This window comes from Falco biarmicus, chromosome 5 (genome assembly GCF_023638135.1).
Source record: "Falco biarmicus isolate bFalBia1 chromosome 5, bFalBia1.pri, whole genome shotgun sequence".
In the NCBI taxonomy this organism is placed as follows: Eukaryota; Metazoa; Chordata; class Aves; order Falconiformes; family Falconidae; genus Falco; species Falco biarmicus.
The window spans coordinates 54,189,995-54,205,268 of record NC_079292.1 but is presented as its reverse complement, the minus strand read 5'-3'; the positions used below and the strand labels follow the sequence as shown (position 1 = coordinate 54,205,268).

Below are 15,274 nucleotides of genomic sequence, written 5' to 3'. Positions count from 1 at the left end.
GGAAGAATTGGCCAAATACTTAAAATGCCAGGTGCCTTAGATGGGTAGAACCTCACACTGCAGCCATTGAGCCATGTTGCTGCAACGGCTCTGGTGCAGGGGGAAAGTAGGGTATGAAGTATACACAGGACAGCAATTGGTAAGCCTTGTTTTTCCACATAGACCAGACCTATCAAATGCAAAGGGAAGCCTACTCATGCCTGAAGTATCAGACAGGACAATTATATTACCCCAGTATTGCTGGAAGGAAATACCCCATACAGCCCCTCTGTTGTGTGTATAAGAGACGAGGAAAAATCGTACTGTGTTACAGCAAGACAAATGCAATAACAAAGAAAAAATTAGACACATAGGCACAAGTCATTATTACAAGGCAACTGGGTCAGCTTTCTGTCAGGGCTAGAACTGGGTGTGAGTATGGTGGAGGAGCACCTTCCAAACTAAAGGCTGCAGCCAGGCTGGAAAACGAGTTCTGAGAGCCTTGCATTTGATACCCTGCAGGACTAGGGTTCAGTCTCATGAAATCCGGCAGCACACAAGCAGACAGCACAAAGCCATTTAGCTTTGCACTACCTTGGACTCTGGCTCTCAGGTTGCTTGCAACCTCCTCGTGACAGATATAGGAAGAAAAGCACAGAGCTGGCTTTGTTTCACTGAGATTTATTATTTTTAATTGTCAGTAGGTTACAGATGAGGAAAAAAATAGTAATTTTATGATTGTTTCTGAATAAAAGTGATTTCTAAACAATGTAGAAGAATATGAACTCCAATTCTCACCAGCCTAAGGACTCCCACAGGAATCCCTCAAGTCTGGTACAATAGGACAGTACTAGCTATAGCTCAGAGAGTTTTTGAGTAATTAGAGGGAATGGAGTTCTGCTGTGGATATTCCCTCAGGAATGAGGACCAGGGTCATGATCAACTTCTGGGAAGCAAGTGTAGTAGCTTACTTTTGAAACAGCAGGCTAAAATAAGCAAAACACTTTTCAAGGTCCCAGCTCATCTCGCGCTTTACTTCTGATCCTTAATATTACTAGAACTGCCGACAGTGTTGCTGTGTTTGCTTTAACTGCACCATAAGAAACCAAGAGCTGCAGAGCAGTTCATTCCACTGTAAAGCCATGTGAACATCTTAATGTACACAAGCAATGGTATTTCTATTTCAGGAAACAATCCCAGGAAGAAACAATTGCAAAGGAATTTAGTGGAAGCTGGCTTCTGTAGGAAGCGCTTTCCTTTCCCGCCCATACACATCAGGTCCCATCAGCCCAAACACTCCATTCAATTCCTCCTACCTCCGGGCACACATATGTAGAAGCCCTGCTTTCTCCTCTCCCTTCCTGTTCTTTCTCCATGAGACACGTTGATCATCATCCTTCTGCTTACCCCACCCTACACCCATCACATGTATCCTCCCCAACTGCTCCCCCATCAGATAGACTTTGGGAATCAGAAACCAAAGGAGCAGCCAGAGCACGCCCGTAAAATGTCCCTAGGAAAGAGAACAGCAGGGCATATCGCATCCTGCCCAGCCTTCAGGCACAATCTTCCCTGGATAAATGCCTAGAAGGAGAAGGCAGGGGAACTACCTGCCAGAGACACAGCCAAAGGTGTGGAAGGAGGCCTCCAGAATAAGAAGGTCAGCTGGGACCAATGGCAGGTTTTGAGCCAGGGGCTGACTGGACCTCTCCCTGCTGGCAGCCATGCCATCCCAGGAGGCATTACAAGCAGCAAAGACTGAGACCCTGCAGGGGAGGAGACAAAGTGTTTCCAGAGAAGCGCTTCTGCCATAGGTACACAATCAGGCAAGAAGCTCTGGCCGGGAAGACACCATGCTAACATTCCCAAATGCTCTGAGCAGCACAGAAAAGGCCAGAGAGATCGGAGGTGAGTGCAAAAACTAAAGCCAGGATGTGTGGCCATCTGTCGCGCTCATGAAGCCTGAGGTTCAGGAGATGGGAAGGGGATCAGCCACCCCTCTAGGAGGATGGTGGCTGCAGGGAGAAGTGCTGTGGCATGACAAAGCAGGCCCACTGTGGCAGTCATCCTGATTGCTTCAGCAAACAGGACCCCAATGTGACATGAGGATGTTTGTGAAGGAGCTGCTTGTGCCTTCTGCCTGTGGCAGTGGAACAGCAGCTTCCCCTGCAGTGCTGAGGCCAGCTAAGCACCTGAGTCACCAGACCCAAATCATACACCTGTTTCCTTCCTGAATGACAGAAAAGTGAGTGGTGTGAGGCCAAACTGCATGACCGCCCCTCTTGACAGCACAAACATGCCTCCCATGCCAATGCGTGTTTCTTCACGGGAACAGAGGTCTTGCCTTGGTAGTCTCGGCTCCTTCCCCAATTTCCCAGCCAGCAACTGCAACATTAGATGATGGCCATGTTCAGCCCCAAGGCTTCCAGGTCCCCATCATTCACCACTTGCAGCTCAGCAGCTGTGGCCTGCTAGGCTTTATTTGCTGCAAGCCTTCTGCCCCCACACCTGATTTCTCCCACCATAACCCCTGCTCAAGTAATCTATGATCTGAACCACCTCAATCCAGATCCCTGTCCTTCTCCACGCTAAAATTATTCAATGCACACAGGCCAGACAGGAAGGCACCTCCCCACTCCCACCTGCCTTATGGCTCTATCCATTAAGCTTCTTTTAGGGTTTCCTCCCATATTTCCATTCACTTACCTCGTGCTCTTGGATGTGAGTGTCAATATTACAGGTTCACAATATGTGTACCACCTGGAGGTTTCCAGACTATGCCTAAATGTGGAATCAGTAGGTAGGACTCTGTGAACAGCTTCATGGCTAGCTGTCCCACCTATATCACCCTCCAGCACACACCTCTCCTAACAGACCCACCACGAAGGCTGCTTATAGGACAGGACAAATGGTTCTGGATCTGGCCAGGAGGCCTAAAATAAGAGTTTTGCTCCTTACACCGCTTGAGGTTTCAGAGGTGTCGAGGTTTAACCCCGGCTGGTAACTACGTACCGTGCAGCCACTCGCTGGCTCCCCCCTCAGGGGGATGGTGAAGAGAATTGGAAAATGCAGAACTCGAGGGTGGAGATAGAACAATTTAAGAATAGAAATAAAACTAAAAGAACAATAATAATAATAACAACAACAACAGTTATAATGAAAAGGAGGGAGAAGGGGAGAGGAATGAAATCAAAAGGGATGGGAGAAAAGAAACCAAGTGATGCACAATACAACTGCTCACCACCTGCTGAATGATGCCCAGCCAGTCTCTGATCATATCGGCAGGCCCCAGCCACCACGACTTCTCCTCACCCTCTGCAGTTTATATACCAAGCATGACGCCCCATGGTATGGAATACCTCTTTGGCTAGTTCAGGCCAGCTGACCTGGCTGTGTCCCCTCCCAATTTCCCGTGACCCTCCAGCCCTCCCATCAGCAAGGCCTGTGTTTAAAGGAGAAATTCACACAGACATGGGTACCACTAGGTTTGCTTTAATCACAACTAGGACTTGGGCCACCGCCTCCGTGAGTGGCAGAGAACAAAGGGATACAGCACAGCTTATATACACTCATCAAATCATTAGTCAATGTCTGAAGTTTTTAGAAGTTTACTTCGGTCTTGTCAGTTCTGCGAATCCATCAGCTGACTCTGTCCCATTTGATTCATCTATTTGGTTCCAGTCTCTGCCTCGGTTCCAAGGTCCTCCTTGGATCATGATCTTTCTGCTGCTTTAACTCACACAGTCCTTCAAGCACACTCAGTCTTTGAACAAGCAATTCCTATTCACATATGCTGATTTTTTTCTAGAAACACCTGCGTTTCTGAGAGCACCTGTGTACACAAATTGATCATCTATTGTTTCTCTGTCCTCCCACTGATTAACTTGACCAAGTTTTAAACCAGCCTTGGATTAGGGCTATACAAGGGATGAAGCCTGGTTCTGCCATTTAGCAGCTTCAGCACTTTAAATTTCTTAATTAAAAATACATTTTCTTTAACAGTCTGAAAAACTAAAGTCCTTGACTTTGTACAAACATTACCCAGCAACAATGAAAACCATCAGTGTGCTATCAGCATTGCTCTCACACCAAATCCAAAACGCAGCACTGCACCAGCTACTAAGAAGAAAACTAACTCTGTCCCAGCTGAGAGCAGGGCAGCAGGTTTCCCGTCACGCCAGGCAGCGGGCCGCTCTCCCCGCGCGCTGCCTGCACCCGCGCCCTGCCTGCGGGCGGGAGGGAGCTCGGCTCTAGGGAGGAGAGGGCGGGCAGCAGCGTGCAGAGTGGTCAGTGAACTCTGACAGTGCTGCAGTACCGGGGTCAGCGCTGGGACGGTCAGTCACCTCTACTGAAGCGTCCCAATAAAACGAACTCATCTCAGTCCCCGTAGACGCCCAAGCCCCTCTAGCAGCACAGCTTTCCTGGGTGAGTTTAGCCCCATCTGGGAGAAGAAAGTGGAAAGTGCAACCCTGCCCCTGGCTCGGCCGGCCGCGGCTGGGCTCAGTTTGTTTTCTGGCTCTATTTAGATGACGCAGTATCAGGGAGGAGCACTGCATCAAGCTACCGTGGCCCTCAAAACCGAAAGAGAAAGCAGCGACAGCTGCCTTCGACGCAAGAGGGCCTGTGGTGTCAGCGCCCAGGCAGCACCAGACCCAGCAGCAGGCACGAACCCGCTCAGCCCTCTCCAGCGCCTTTCAGCTCCACACACAGCCAGATGGGCAGCCCGTAAGTATCCTCCACTGAGTCAGTCCCTGCAGAGGAGTGGTAGAGGATTTATAGAGGAATGAAGGCAGTTTAATTAACATTGATAATATACAGCTGTGGGCTGGCTTCAGGGGCCGTGGGTTGGTTGACGTGGATAATGTGCAGCTGTGGCTGGTTCCTGCTAAGTAGTTAAATAGCTGTAAGGGGTACAGAAGAGGAGTTCTGGATGAAGAGAGACCTAGAAGAAGCAGAGGGAGGAGAGAGTGCACCCTGGATGTAGGAAAGACAAGGAGAAGAAGGGGGCCCAGATGAGAAGAGGCTGGCTGGAAGAGGAGCTGGAGAAAGAAGACTCTGGATGCAGCAGAGGCAAGAAGCAGGGTGGACTGGCCTGAAGAGGATGAAGCAACAGCACAGACAGTAGATGAACTTTTGAAACCTTGTTGGGGGTTGGTGGCTGTGTTGGAGAAAGGTGTGGGAACTACTTATTGAAGTTAACCTGGTATGTCATGGTAAAAGCCTTGTTGCAGCTGGCTAGTTTTGATAGTGCTGCAACAAGTCCTCCACCTTCTCAATGCTGCTGGCATTGGGAGTTGCTGCCAGAAGTGGTACTGCAGGGTGCCAATGTCTGGGAGGCAGCAGGCCCTTCCATAGTTGTAGGACATTCTTGGGGCAGTTCCTCTGCAGCCTGGTCTGCATCCCGCTGGCTGTTTTCTGTTTGCCAGCAATCCTTAGCTTGTCAGCAGCCTTTCTTCACCTACGGCTTCCCTGCAGCTAATCCTGTCCACGGGGAAAGAGGGATCCTGGGGAGGAGTGGGTGGCTTGAAGGAAAGATGCTAAGTCCAAAGCTGTCTTCCTTTCCTACCACTCTTGCATGGCATCACTCTCCTTAGCAGCTGGGGAGGGGGAATGCAGGCAAGCAGTCTTCTGTGGAGCTCTTCGGTGCAAGAGAAAATGCCTGTTCCCTCACCCCTCTGCATTCAGCCTGTTCACTGCAGCAGGGTCCATCGGCTCCACAGATATGTTCATTCCTGCACAGAGGCCAGCTCCTGTGCTGGAGCTGTGTGCCTTGGCCTCCCTGTCCCACTGCCTTCGGCCAGCACTCGCTGAGGGGCACGCACAGCTCCAGCCTGGGAAGGTGCTCACCCACCTACCAGCTGGCAGAGGGAAGGGCTCTGCTGTCCTGGCAGCACAGAGGGTCCCTACAAGCCCCATCTCGCACACAGACACCCCAGGGAGCTCCAGAGCTGTGTGCACAGAGCCCCTCTCTACCTGGGAAACTGAGACACAGAGCTTCCCCCAAGGTGAAGTCCAGTGCTTCCAGTGATGCCTGCCCAGAAACAAGGAGGGGCTGAAGCCAGGCAAGGGCTCATGGCATTGTGCTTGCTTTCCTCTTTCTTGCACCTTTGAGGTAGAGCTGCAGATGCTCTGTCTGAAGGCACAGGCAACTCCATAGAGGTAGAGGGGCTGTGGATGTCTGGGAAAAGCCCCAGCTGGACACCAGGTGACAGCTCTTTACTGTTTATCTCCTGCTTCTCAGCCAGGCTGCCCTCAAACTAGCCTCAGGGCCAAGCTGAAGAGCTCACAGGTGCCATGTCTGTGGCTGTGCTGGTGGCAGGTCTCTGCTTTCATTGCCAATCTGTAGGTCACCTCCAAGCCAGCTGTGTGCTGTCTGCCCCAGCTGGCATAGGGCACACACACCAAGCATTTTTTTTGTCCCTTGTCACAGTCATGGCCTTTCCAGCCTTGGAAAGTCACAGTCATGCCTGCTGGGCTGGGGAGGCTGCAGGAGGCTGAGGGGTAAATCTGCCTGCAATCTGGCAGAGTGAATAGGGGGGCATTGCTGGGAAAAGAAACTAGGTCCTTATAGACGTGAGCCTGAAAGCAGAGGAGAGGGCAGATACACCATGGGATTTCCTCAGGCCTTCACACATGTGGAGATCACATAGCAGTGCAGAGTCTCTGAGGTGGCTCACCTCCACTCCTGCCATATAGTTCCACAAACCTGCTAGGAATTTATTTCTCTGTCCACTCTCTATTAAACATGTGCAACTAGGACAGTTTTTTAATTGCTTTTGTATTTTATGGAAGAGTGTGCATGGTGCTGCTAAATAAAAGATAACGTGAGATGGTGGAACACAAAGCCCATCTTCCTAGGAGTCTGCCTTCCTTAGGAAACCAGTCTAAAGAAATATGACAGCAAGAGTTGACAGGTAGACAGGGCCAGGATCTGGCTGGGCTGTCCCAGTCCCAGCTCTGAGTTCTGACAGAAATCCTGGGGAGATGGTCAGGTGACCAAGAGCCCCCTCCAAATGAAACTTGTTCTCCCTTTGAGGGCTGTGAGGCAGGATGGCGAGGAGAATGGTACGTGGATGTGAGCCCCTGTGGGACAGCGAGAGAAGAGCTGCAACAACTGGCTGCAGGAGAGCACATGTAAAGACAGACAAACCAAGAAGCAATACCAGGGGCAAGACAAACCCTGGTGAAATTACATGTGTGTGAGGTCTCATTCTCCTACATGCTCTGGGCCCAAGCACGGATATTTTCCTGGTCATTTGTGTCTTCATTGTAGATTCAGAACAGTGGGCATCCTCCATGTGACCTTCCAGTCTCTCCAGAAGCCTGTTGTGAAGAAGACCTCCAAGGGAAGCTACAAGAAGTAGTGAAGTATTCATCAGGGGAGGAGACAGGTCGGTGTCTGGATGCTGTGACTCCCTTCCATAGTGTGTGTGTGTGCTCCTGCTGACAGTGATTGTGTGGAGGAGGAGTTTGGGACACAGAAGCTTTATCTCTGTGCACATTAAACATTGGTGCCCCACTCCCAAGCATCTGGGGAGGCGAGGATTGGGAGTGGGATGATGAAGGGTCTCTATAGTCACCAGCACTGCAGTTAGGCACCAGGTACAGATTGACCTGGCACTCTAAAAACTCAGAGACTGTACCAAATCATAAGCAGCTGTGGGGTGATGGCCTGGGGCATCTAGGACATCAGGATGATATACTGGGCAATGGGCAGCGGAGGGAAGAAGTGGGACTGAAGTTGTGAACTTCTTGAGGCAAGGTGATAAATGATTCACAGGAGATAATGCTTGGCAGAGGCTGGAAGGGGGTTGTCTGCAGAGCCTCAAGCCAGATGCTGAGCTTGAAACCAAGGTCTCTTGAATTCTTTGCCCTGTGGTTGTGCCACTGTACAAACCTGGGTGGACAGTGCTGCAATGCCTCGTGGCTCTTGCAGCCAGGGATACCCCTTCCTGATGCCACTTCCCTGTTTCTCAGCACAAAGCAGAAGCCTGCAAGTGGACACTGAGGACAGCCCACATTTCTGGGAGAGGAGCAGGGAGTCCAGCCGGTCAGAGAGGAGCGAGGAAGATGGCAGTTGCAGGTCTGTCTCTGTAGCACCCATTTTCCTGGGCCTCAGAGGAGGTCAAGTGGCTGTGGGTGGGTCTGCGGTGGACAATTGTCTGCCCACACGAAGCATCAGTCCTCAGGCAACCGGGACAGAGTAGCACCGTGTCTCACAGCCTCAGTGGGGAGCAGGGCTGCAGGCAATCAGCCCTGCTGTGCCCATAAATGTACGGCAGCAAAAGCCTCAGGGGCATGTGGATTCGGGAAACTGTGATATCAGTGGCATTGGTTGTTCCAGTGCTGGGGGGGTGGGGCGGCAGGGGGAGCCCTGCACTTCAAACCCTGTCATGCCTGCATTTTAGCCAGTAGTCCAAAGATCACAAAGGATGTCCTTATCTGACCAGAACTGGAAAAAAAAACATTTTCCCAGAATAGCTCTTAACCCCCTCCTTACCAGATAGCAGTGTTTTGCTGCCCTCCCATCACTGCAGTTCGCTGACAGATGCCTTTCTTGTCCAATGTGAGACCATGGTGCAAAGGGCATGTGTGGGGATAAGGGAACTCTACTGTCCTCCCAGTGCTGGTCCACGTAGGGGACATCATTAAGCCACCTTTGCATGACCAAAAAATGCATCCCCCTCAACCCAGTAACACATGCACAGCAGAGGCAGGACTGAGACACTCTGGCTTTACTTGCAAAGGAAGTCCCAAGACCTCAGTGACACAGGCTCACTGCCCATCTTGGGAAGGGTGCCATAACACGCAACCACCAAGAGGTCCCCCACTTTGTGTTTTGCAGTAGGTGTCCCCACAGCAGACTTTACCATGATACCAAGAAAGCTTGTGGGCACCAGGATGGGTCTGCTGCAACAGAGGTGCACCAGGCACCTGCTCTGTGCACTGACCCTCCTGGAGGCTGCCGGCACCTCGGCCTTAATGTTCTACGCACTGCTATGGGAAGCCGGGAACCTGGTCAACCTCCCTGAAAAACGCATTGGCTTTTACAACTTCTGCCTGTGGAATGAGACAGCCGGGGAGCTGCAGTGCCTGGACTACAGGCATCTGCAGGTGATGGGCATCAGCCTACTAGGAATGGCACTATCCAGGGTGTGTGTGTATGGCTGCCTGGTCTTCAGCATCTTCTACCCCATTTTTGTTGCACATGTGAAGTGCACAGAGGAGCAAAAGGGATGGAAGGTGATCCTCACCGTACTCGTCATCAAGCTGACAATCCTGTCTGGCGGCCTGGGTATATTTCTTTTCCAAACCTCGCACTGGATTCACCCCTCTGATTTCACTGGAGGCTTCCTGGCACTGCTTGGGACTTACGCTCTGCTACTGCTCCAAATTGTCACTGCCACTATACACCTCAGCTGGGCCAAGCACACAACCCCATATCAAAGCTGTTTGTACTGAGGAGGCCCTGCCCATTGAGATTTGACAATGAAGAAGATGCAAGAGGTATTGATAACCTGATTTAAAACAGTAATCCCACTGCAGTTTTAGTCACTGGCAGGAATTTCATCCTTGGTCCAAAGGCCCATGTCCAGCCATGCTCTGGCACGTAGTTGTGTGCGGCGCACCCCTGCAGTGAGCAGGCAGCAGCCACCAACACCCACAGCACAGCATGGAAGCTTCCCAGGAACTGCAGCACGTAACACACTCCTCAGCCTGGGACAAAGCATCAAAGTGACAGCATTTCTGGCGCTGAACCAGAAGACAGTGAAGGAGACAGATGAGAATGAGCACACAGTGGACACAGCTCTGGCCATACCTAGCTGTCCTGGTTTCAGCTGGCATAGAGTTATTTTCTTCTTAGTAGCTGGTGCAGTTTTTGGATTTGGTATGAGAGCAATGTTGATAGCACACTGATGTTTTTAGTTGTTGATAGTTAATGTTTACACCAAGTCAAGGACTTTTTAGTTTCCTGGGCCCTGCCAGTGAGAGGGCTGGAGGGGCATGGGGAACTGGGAGGGGGCACAGCCAGGGCAGGAGACCCAAACTAGCCAAAGGGATATTCCATACCATATGGCATCATGCTGAGTATATAAGCTGAGGAAAGGAGAAGAAAAGGGGAGGGGGGGGACACACTTGGCATTATGGTGTTTGTTTTCCTAAGTAACCATTGTGTGTGATGGAGCCCTGCATTCCTGGAGGTGGCTGAACACCTGCCTGCTGATGGGAAGTTGCGAATGAATTCCTTGTTTTGCTCTGCTTGCATATGCAACTTTTGCTTTACTTATAAAACTGTATCTCAACTCACAAGTTTTGCCACTTTTTCGATCCTCTCCCCCATCCCACTGTGGGGGCACTGAGAAAGCAACTGTGTGTGGCTTGGTTACTGGCTGGAGTTAAACCACAACACTAGCCTAAGTATAGGCAGAGAAGCAAACAGGCTTCCTCTCTTGGAGATGCCCAAACAGACACTGCTCCTTCGTCACCTGCTGTAGTGGAGGTTCACTGACTAGGGATGCCTTCGAGGGAGCTGTGGCTTCACACTGCCATCACAGCAGTGACAGCCCCAGAGATACACTGGAAATACCCTATTCAGCAGGAGTATCTGTATTTCAACTGCTGGAATAATATCTAGAGGGACTCTGCCTTAGTTCTTTAGGGTGAAGTGGCCCACATCCAACCCCAGCAGCAGCAGAGCACCTGGAGAGGCAGCCTAACAAGTTGCTGAACAGCCCTAATAAGGAGGGTTTCCATGAGAAAATTGAATATTTTGGTGCAGAGCCCCAGGTTTGTCCCTGCTGGTATTAAAGGGCTGAGCCCAGCACTCCAGCAGCCTTTGAGACTGCAGGAGAATGGGTTCTGTGGAGGGCAGTTCACCGTAAAGCTAGCTCAGACCAACACGTGCCTGGTGCAAGTCTGTGCTCAGGGAGCAGTGCCAGGGCTGCCAAACGACAAGTGCAGTGCGCCAGCTGGGCCGTCGTTGCCAGCACTGGATGGAGTCTCTCTGCTGTGGCAGTGCATAGCACTGTTCCACGCCATGTCTGTAACCTTGCACGAAGTGCCTGCTTCGCCTTCCATCCCCTTTGGGGACATGAGGGTCCACTTTCTCTCCTGCTGCAGACTTGGTGGGAATGTGGCTGCTGATGCTGGTTTGACCGATTTTTTATTTCAATAAAGTCTCTCACACCTGCCCTGGACTCATGTGGTTTGTTCAGCCCCCCTTAGGACCAGGAAGAGGATGCTAAGCCATCCTCATGCCTTCCTAAACCCCCACGCACACTACCATGGGCTCAGCTCCCTCAGGATAGACCCTGCTCCCGCCCGTCTGCTCCCACCCATGCCTTCTTCAGCTTATAGGAAGCCTGGCCTGAGCCTGGAGACAAATTCAGTGTCCCCAAAGGGGACAGCCTGCCACGGCCCACTGTAGCTATCACAGAAGGACCGCAAGAACAAGGGAGACCCAAGGCTGACCACAGCTATCCAGCTCTGCAGAGCCAGCAAAGACCTTCAAGGCCAGCAATTCCCTGCTCCCCTTCAGTCCCAGCAGGGACCTGCCAAAAGGACACTCACAGAAACCCACATGTCCTCTTTAATCTCTCCATGCTCTGAGATGCCAAACAGAAATGAACATAAACTACTCTGGAGCCAAATCCCACTGAACCCAGCACACAGCGGGAGAAGCGAGTACCCCCTTCCTTTTCCCCCATGGCCTCCACCAGCTCCACAAGCCACCAACACGGCAGATACACGGCCCATGCCAGGCCGTCCCCCCACCATCCTCAGTGCTGGGGGAGGGGACACTCTCCCCACTGTCCCCTTTGCTTCCGGGGAGCCTCAGAGAAGGCAACGTTAGCTGAAAAATATCTCCCTGACATATTTCAGAGCATCGTCCTCGGAGTCCTCCCAGCCTGCCAACGCCGCGCCGGCACGCGCCCCAGGGGCTGGAGGGGCCGGCGGAGCGGGGCCGCGGTCACTGCCTGCCCCCGCGCTGGCTGTGCCTGCGGGAGCCGCGCTCGGTGGTGGCTGAAGCTCCCGCTCCTCTCCGCTCCCGGCCGGGGCCTTCTCTTCACCTTCCTCCTCGCGGTCCAGGTTCTAACCAAAGAGAACAACCAGGCCGGGCTGCGCGCCCGGGAGCACCCGGGGAGGCGGGGGCCACCCCACCGCCCCTGCGGGCCACCCCGCGTCGGTCCCGGTCCGCCGCGGAGGCGGTTTCCGGGGCGGCCAAGGGGCAAAGGCACCGGCCCCGGCAGCCTCAGGGAAGGGGACAAGGGGACTGGGAAAGGCGGGCGGCGCCCGGCAGCGCCCCCAGACCCGCCTCCCGGAGAGGGCCGCCGGGGAGCCGGCGGCGGCGCGTTCCCTGCCCGCGTCCCGCAGCCCTCCTGCCCGCCCGGCCGCGCTCGGGTGCGACCAGGGCCGCGTCCCCGCCCCTAGGGAGCCGGGCTCACCTCGCCCAGGACCGCCAGGGCAACGTCCACCAGCTCCGCCTCGTTCATGCAGTGCACCACGGCCGCCGCCCTGGACACCGCACGGGGAGACACTCAGCGCGCCAGGGCCCGGCCTCGCCCGCCCCCACGTCACAGCGGCCCTACCTGGGCCCCGCCGCCGCCCGCCGCCGAGCGGCCTTAGGAGGCGCCGCCGCCGCCCGCTCGTCCCTCGCCGCCACCATCCACGCCGGGAGGAGCCGCCGCCGCCCACCCGCCGCCATGCCCCGTGCCGCCGGCCGGAGGGGGCGGGGGGGAGACGGGGCGGGGGGGAGACGGGGCGGGCCCGGGAGCCGCGCCGCGCCGCCAGCGGGAAGCGCCGGGCCGAGCCGCGTCCGCGCAGCACGGCGGGGCGGGGCGGAGCGCTGCCGGACAGCCGTCTGCCGCCAGTCCCCTGCCTCGCTACAGCGGGGCTGCAGGCGAGCAGCAAAACAACCACAACGCCCCCAAAACCCGACAGGACAGGAGCCGGCGCTCGCTCGGGCCGGGCAGCCGGGCGGGAGGCGCGGGCGGGTGCGGGGCTGCGGGGAGAGGCCGGCGGGTGGGCGGGGCGGGCAGATGCGCTGGGCTGGCGTACTTTACTCCAAAACCTCACCCGATGCACAGAGGGCTGCATCCTTCAACATTCGAACAAAGGAGCAAAGCGGGCTCCGCAGCGGCAGCTGTGCAAACGGCACCTTTCCGCAGACGTATTCCTGGGCCCCCGCCCCGGCCCCCCCACGGCGGAGGCAGAGCCCGCTCTCCCCACGCCCCCGCCGCGCTGCCGCTGTTAGGCCGCCCCCTGCCGGCACTCGGTGCTGTCGCCGCCGCGTCAGGACGGGCGGCGCGTCGGGGGCTGCGAGCCGCGGCCGCCGCTCGGGGCGGGCTCCGCTCTTGTCGCCCTCTCCCCGCCCCGCCCGCGGCCCGACACAGCCCGCCGGACGCCTCCCGCGGCTGCTGCGCCCGGGGCGGGCCGTGCCCCCGTCCCCGCCGCACGCAGAGGCGGCCCGGACTCCTCAGGGGGAGCGCGGGCCGGCAGCGGTTCCGCGCCCTGCGCCGCCGGGGCCTCGGGCGAAGGGCCGTGGCGGGTGCCCCAGCGGGCGGGACGCGGAGCGGTGAGGGGCAGGCGGAGCCCGTCGCAAAGCCTGCGCCCACCCTGCCTGGCAGAGCAGAAGGCCCAGCAGCAGCTGACAGCTCTTGCTTTGGGACAACCGCTGGCTTTCCCATGGGTGCACCTGCACCGACCAGAGTAGGCAGGGTCCTTCACCATGTGGGAGGTGATGAGGCCAAACCACTCTGGCCTGTAGGAGAATGATAACCTGTCACTTGGATGCAGGACTCGAGGGATAGAGATAGGCAGAATGAAATTAACACAGCAGCATCACTATTCTTACCCCATTTGTAGGTGTCTTGCCAGTAGTAAGAGCAGAGCAAGAGGAATATGACTCTCCTTTTGATTCTGAGGTACCTTCTCTAAAGGAGGCAGGGGGGCCCCACTGGGCTTGCTTGCTTTTGGGCTCATTTCCCTTTGCTGCTACCTGTTCAGAAGCAGGACCCTGACATGCTGTTGCTACAGGCAAACTGTTCTCAAAGTGAGGTCGAGCTAATAACCTGGGTCTCCCAGCAGCTGACCTCAGAGCTGGATTTCTAGTATAGGATTGAAGCAGTAAGGCTTCCAGCCTGTTGCAATCCTCCGAAATCCCAGAAGGCTGGCGCTTGTCAGGGTTGCTGGCTTTCCATGTCACAGCTCTCTTCTCCAGCTCCAGTCAGTGTCAAATGTTTACCTGTAGGGCCTACAGTCTAGATGCTTAGCTTCTGTCCTTGTCCTCTTATCCTGGCCAGGTGTACTCTGGCCCGTTTCGAAAGCCCTGCTCAAGAGAGAGATGCCTAACATGCTGATTGTTGGCCCTTTTCATTCTTTCTGTCACCTGTTACGTTGTTACATGACTTGGCTGAAATGGGAGCTCTGTGCATGGAGGCGGTTGAGGAGCCTGTGCCAGTTCTCATGTGTGTTTTTTTAAATTATGCAGATAGATTCTGAAGGTCCCAGGAAAATGTCAGCCAGCATGCTGCTTCCAGCTGCAGACAGACACAGAGCAGGCATGCAGTCTATTGGAAAGGAGCATGGCAATGGTAATCTGATGGACTAAATGGTTACCTTTGTAAGCTTCTCTGAAGTGAAGCAGATGGGGAAAAGCCAAGTAAAATAAGCGCTCACAGCAGCCTTGTGCTTCTTACCTCCTTTGTAGGTGTACTGCCAGCAGCAGGAGCAGAGCAAAAGGAAGACTGACTCCTGAGAATAAGGTACTTTTTCTTCCAGAGGTAATGTATTACCAGTGGCAGAAGTCACACTTCTGCAGCCCCAGTGCTGTAATGCAGCATAGTGCTGTAGTGTTGCTGGGAGTTCCTTTCCCCACTGTCTGTGTTCTTGCTCACTCAGGTTTCTGCGCTGGTGAGAGAAGAGATTCAGCTAAAGAAGGATGCTTCAAATCAAGCAAGTTATTGAGGTGACAGACAGGTGACTGTTAGAGGCTGATGCATGTATTCGTGAATAGAGCCTGTCAGCGTACAGTTCTTGCTACTGAGTTCATGTCGGAGTGCTGCTCAGAGGAAGTGACTGAACGTGGGCCTGAACTGTATTGAGTTCAGCAACTGTATTGAGACCTCCTTTTGACAGGAGTGCGCTGGGCCCATGAGCTGGAGGTGAGTTCTGGTGGCTTATTTGTGCCACAGAGAGGCTGTGGATTCTCCATGCTTGGAGATGCTCTAAACTGGATATGGCCCTGTGCAACCTGCCCTGACTGACCCTACTTCGAGCAGGGCAGGGACAGACA

The 15,274-nt window shown here is 54.4% G+C and overlaps 2 protein-coding genes and 1 long non-coding RNA gene across 7 annotated transcripts; 2 read left to right on the top strand and 1 right to left on the bottom strand.

The window, feature by feature from the left end:
* The first annotated feature begins 4,269 nt into the window (after nucleotides 1–4,269).
* Nucleotides 4,270–11,171, top strand: TMEM140 (transmembrane protein 140). Of its 2 annotated transcripts, none has more exons than XM_056338938.1 (5): nucleotides 4,270–4,404; nucleotides 4,506–4,704; nucleotides 7,253–7,370; nucleotides 7,957–8,062; nucleotides 8,828–11,171. In XM_056338938.1, the coding sequence occupies exons 4-5, from the start codon at nucleotides 8,050–8,052 to the stop codon at nucleotides 9,439–9,441; spliced, it is 627 nt and encodes a 208-aa protein (XP_056194913.1). In that variant the 5' UTR covers nucleotides 4,270–4,404; nucleotides 4,506–4,704; nucleotides 7,253–7,370; nucleotides 7,957–8,049; the 3' UTR covers nucleotides 9,442–11,171. The 2 variants fall into 2 exon arrangements, with proteins under 2 accessions (XP_056194913.1, XP_056194912.1); XM_056338937.1 differs by having other exon boundaries at nucleotides 8,825–11,171.
* Nucleotides 11,172–11,551: 380 nt separating this feature from the next.
* CYREN (cell cycle regulator of NHEJ) lies at nucleotides 11,552–14,672 on the bottom strand. Of its 3 annotated transcripts, none has more exons than XM_056338933.1 (4): nucleotides 14,052–14,672; nucleotides 13,057–13,978; nucleotides 12,426–12,495; nucleotides 11,552–12,072 (listed from the first exon to the last, which is right to left on the bottom strand). In XM_056338933.1, the coding sequence occupies exons 2-4, from the start codon at nucleotides 13,665–13,667 to the stop codon at nucleotides 11,830–11,832; spliced, it is 924 nt and encodes a 307-aa protein (XP_056194908.1). In that variant the 5' UTR covers nucleotides 13,668–13,978; nucleotides 14,052–14,672; the 3' UTR covers nucleotides 11,552–11,829. The 3 variants fall into 3 exon arrangements, with proteins under 3 accessions (XP_056194908.1, XP_056194909.1, XP_056194910.1); XM_056338934.1 differs by having other exon boundaries at nucleotides 14,073–14,672; XM_056338935.1 differs by lacking the exons at nucleotides 13,057–13,978; nucleotides 14,052–14,672 and adding an exon at nucleotides 12,570–12,995.
* LOC130149386 (uncharacterized) lies at nucleotides 14,473–15,009 on the top strand. 2 transcript variants are annotated; one of them, XR_008821897.1, is made up of 3 exons: nucleotides 14,473–14,602; nucleotides 14,690–14,744; nucleotides 14,881–15,009. It is a non-coding gene; the product is annotated as an uncharacterized LOC130149386 (long non-coding RNA). The 2 variants fall into 2 exon arrangements; XR_008821896.1 differs by having other exon boundaries at nucleotides 14,690–14,762; nucleotides 14,881–15,007.
* The last annotated feature ends 265 nt before the right edge of the window (nucleotides 15,010–15,274 follow it).

Bases quoted from the DNA above. Each gene is read 5' to 3' on its own strand.
- CYREN (XM_056338933.1), bottom strand. From the start codon at position 13,667: ATGGGAAAGCCAGCGGTTGTCCCAAAGCAAGAGCTGTCAGCTGCTGCT. The intron at 12,496-13,056 runs GTGAGGTTTTGG...TGCGGTGTCCAG, and splicing joins TGCAGCCCTCTGTGCATCGG to GGCGGCGGCCGTGGTGCACT. The intron at 12,073-12,425 runs GTGAGCCCGGCT...CTCTTTGGTTAG, and splicing joins CCCTGGCGGTCCTGGGCGAG to AACCTGGACCGCGAGGAGGA.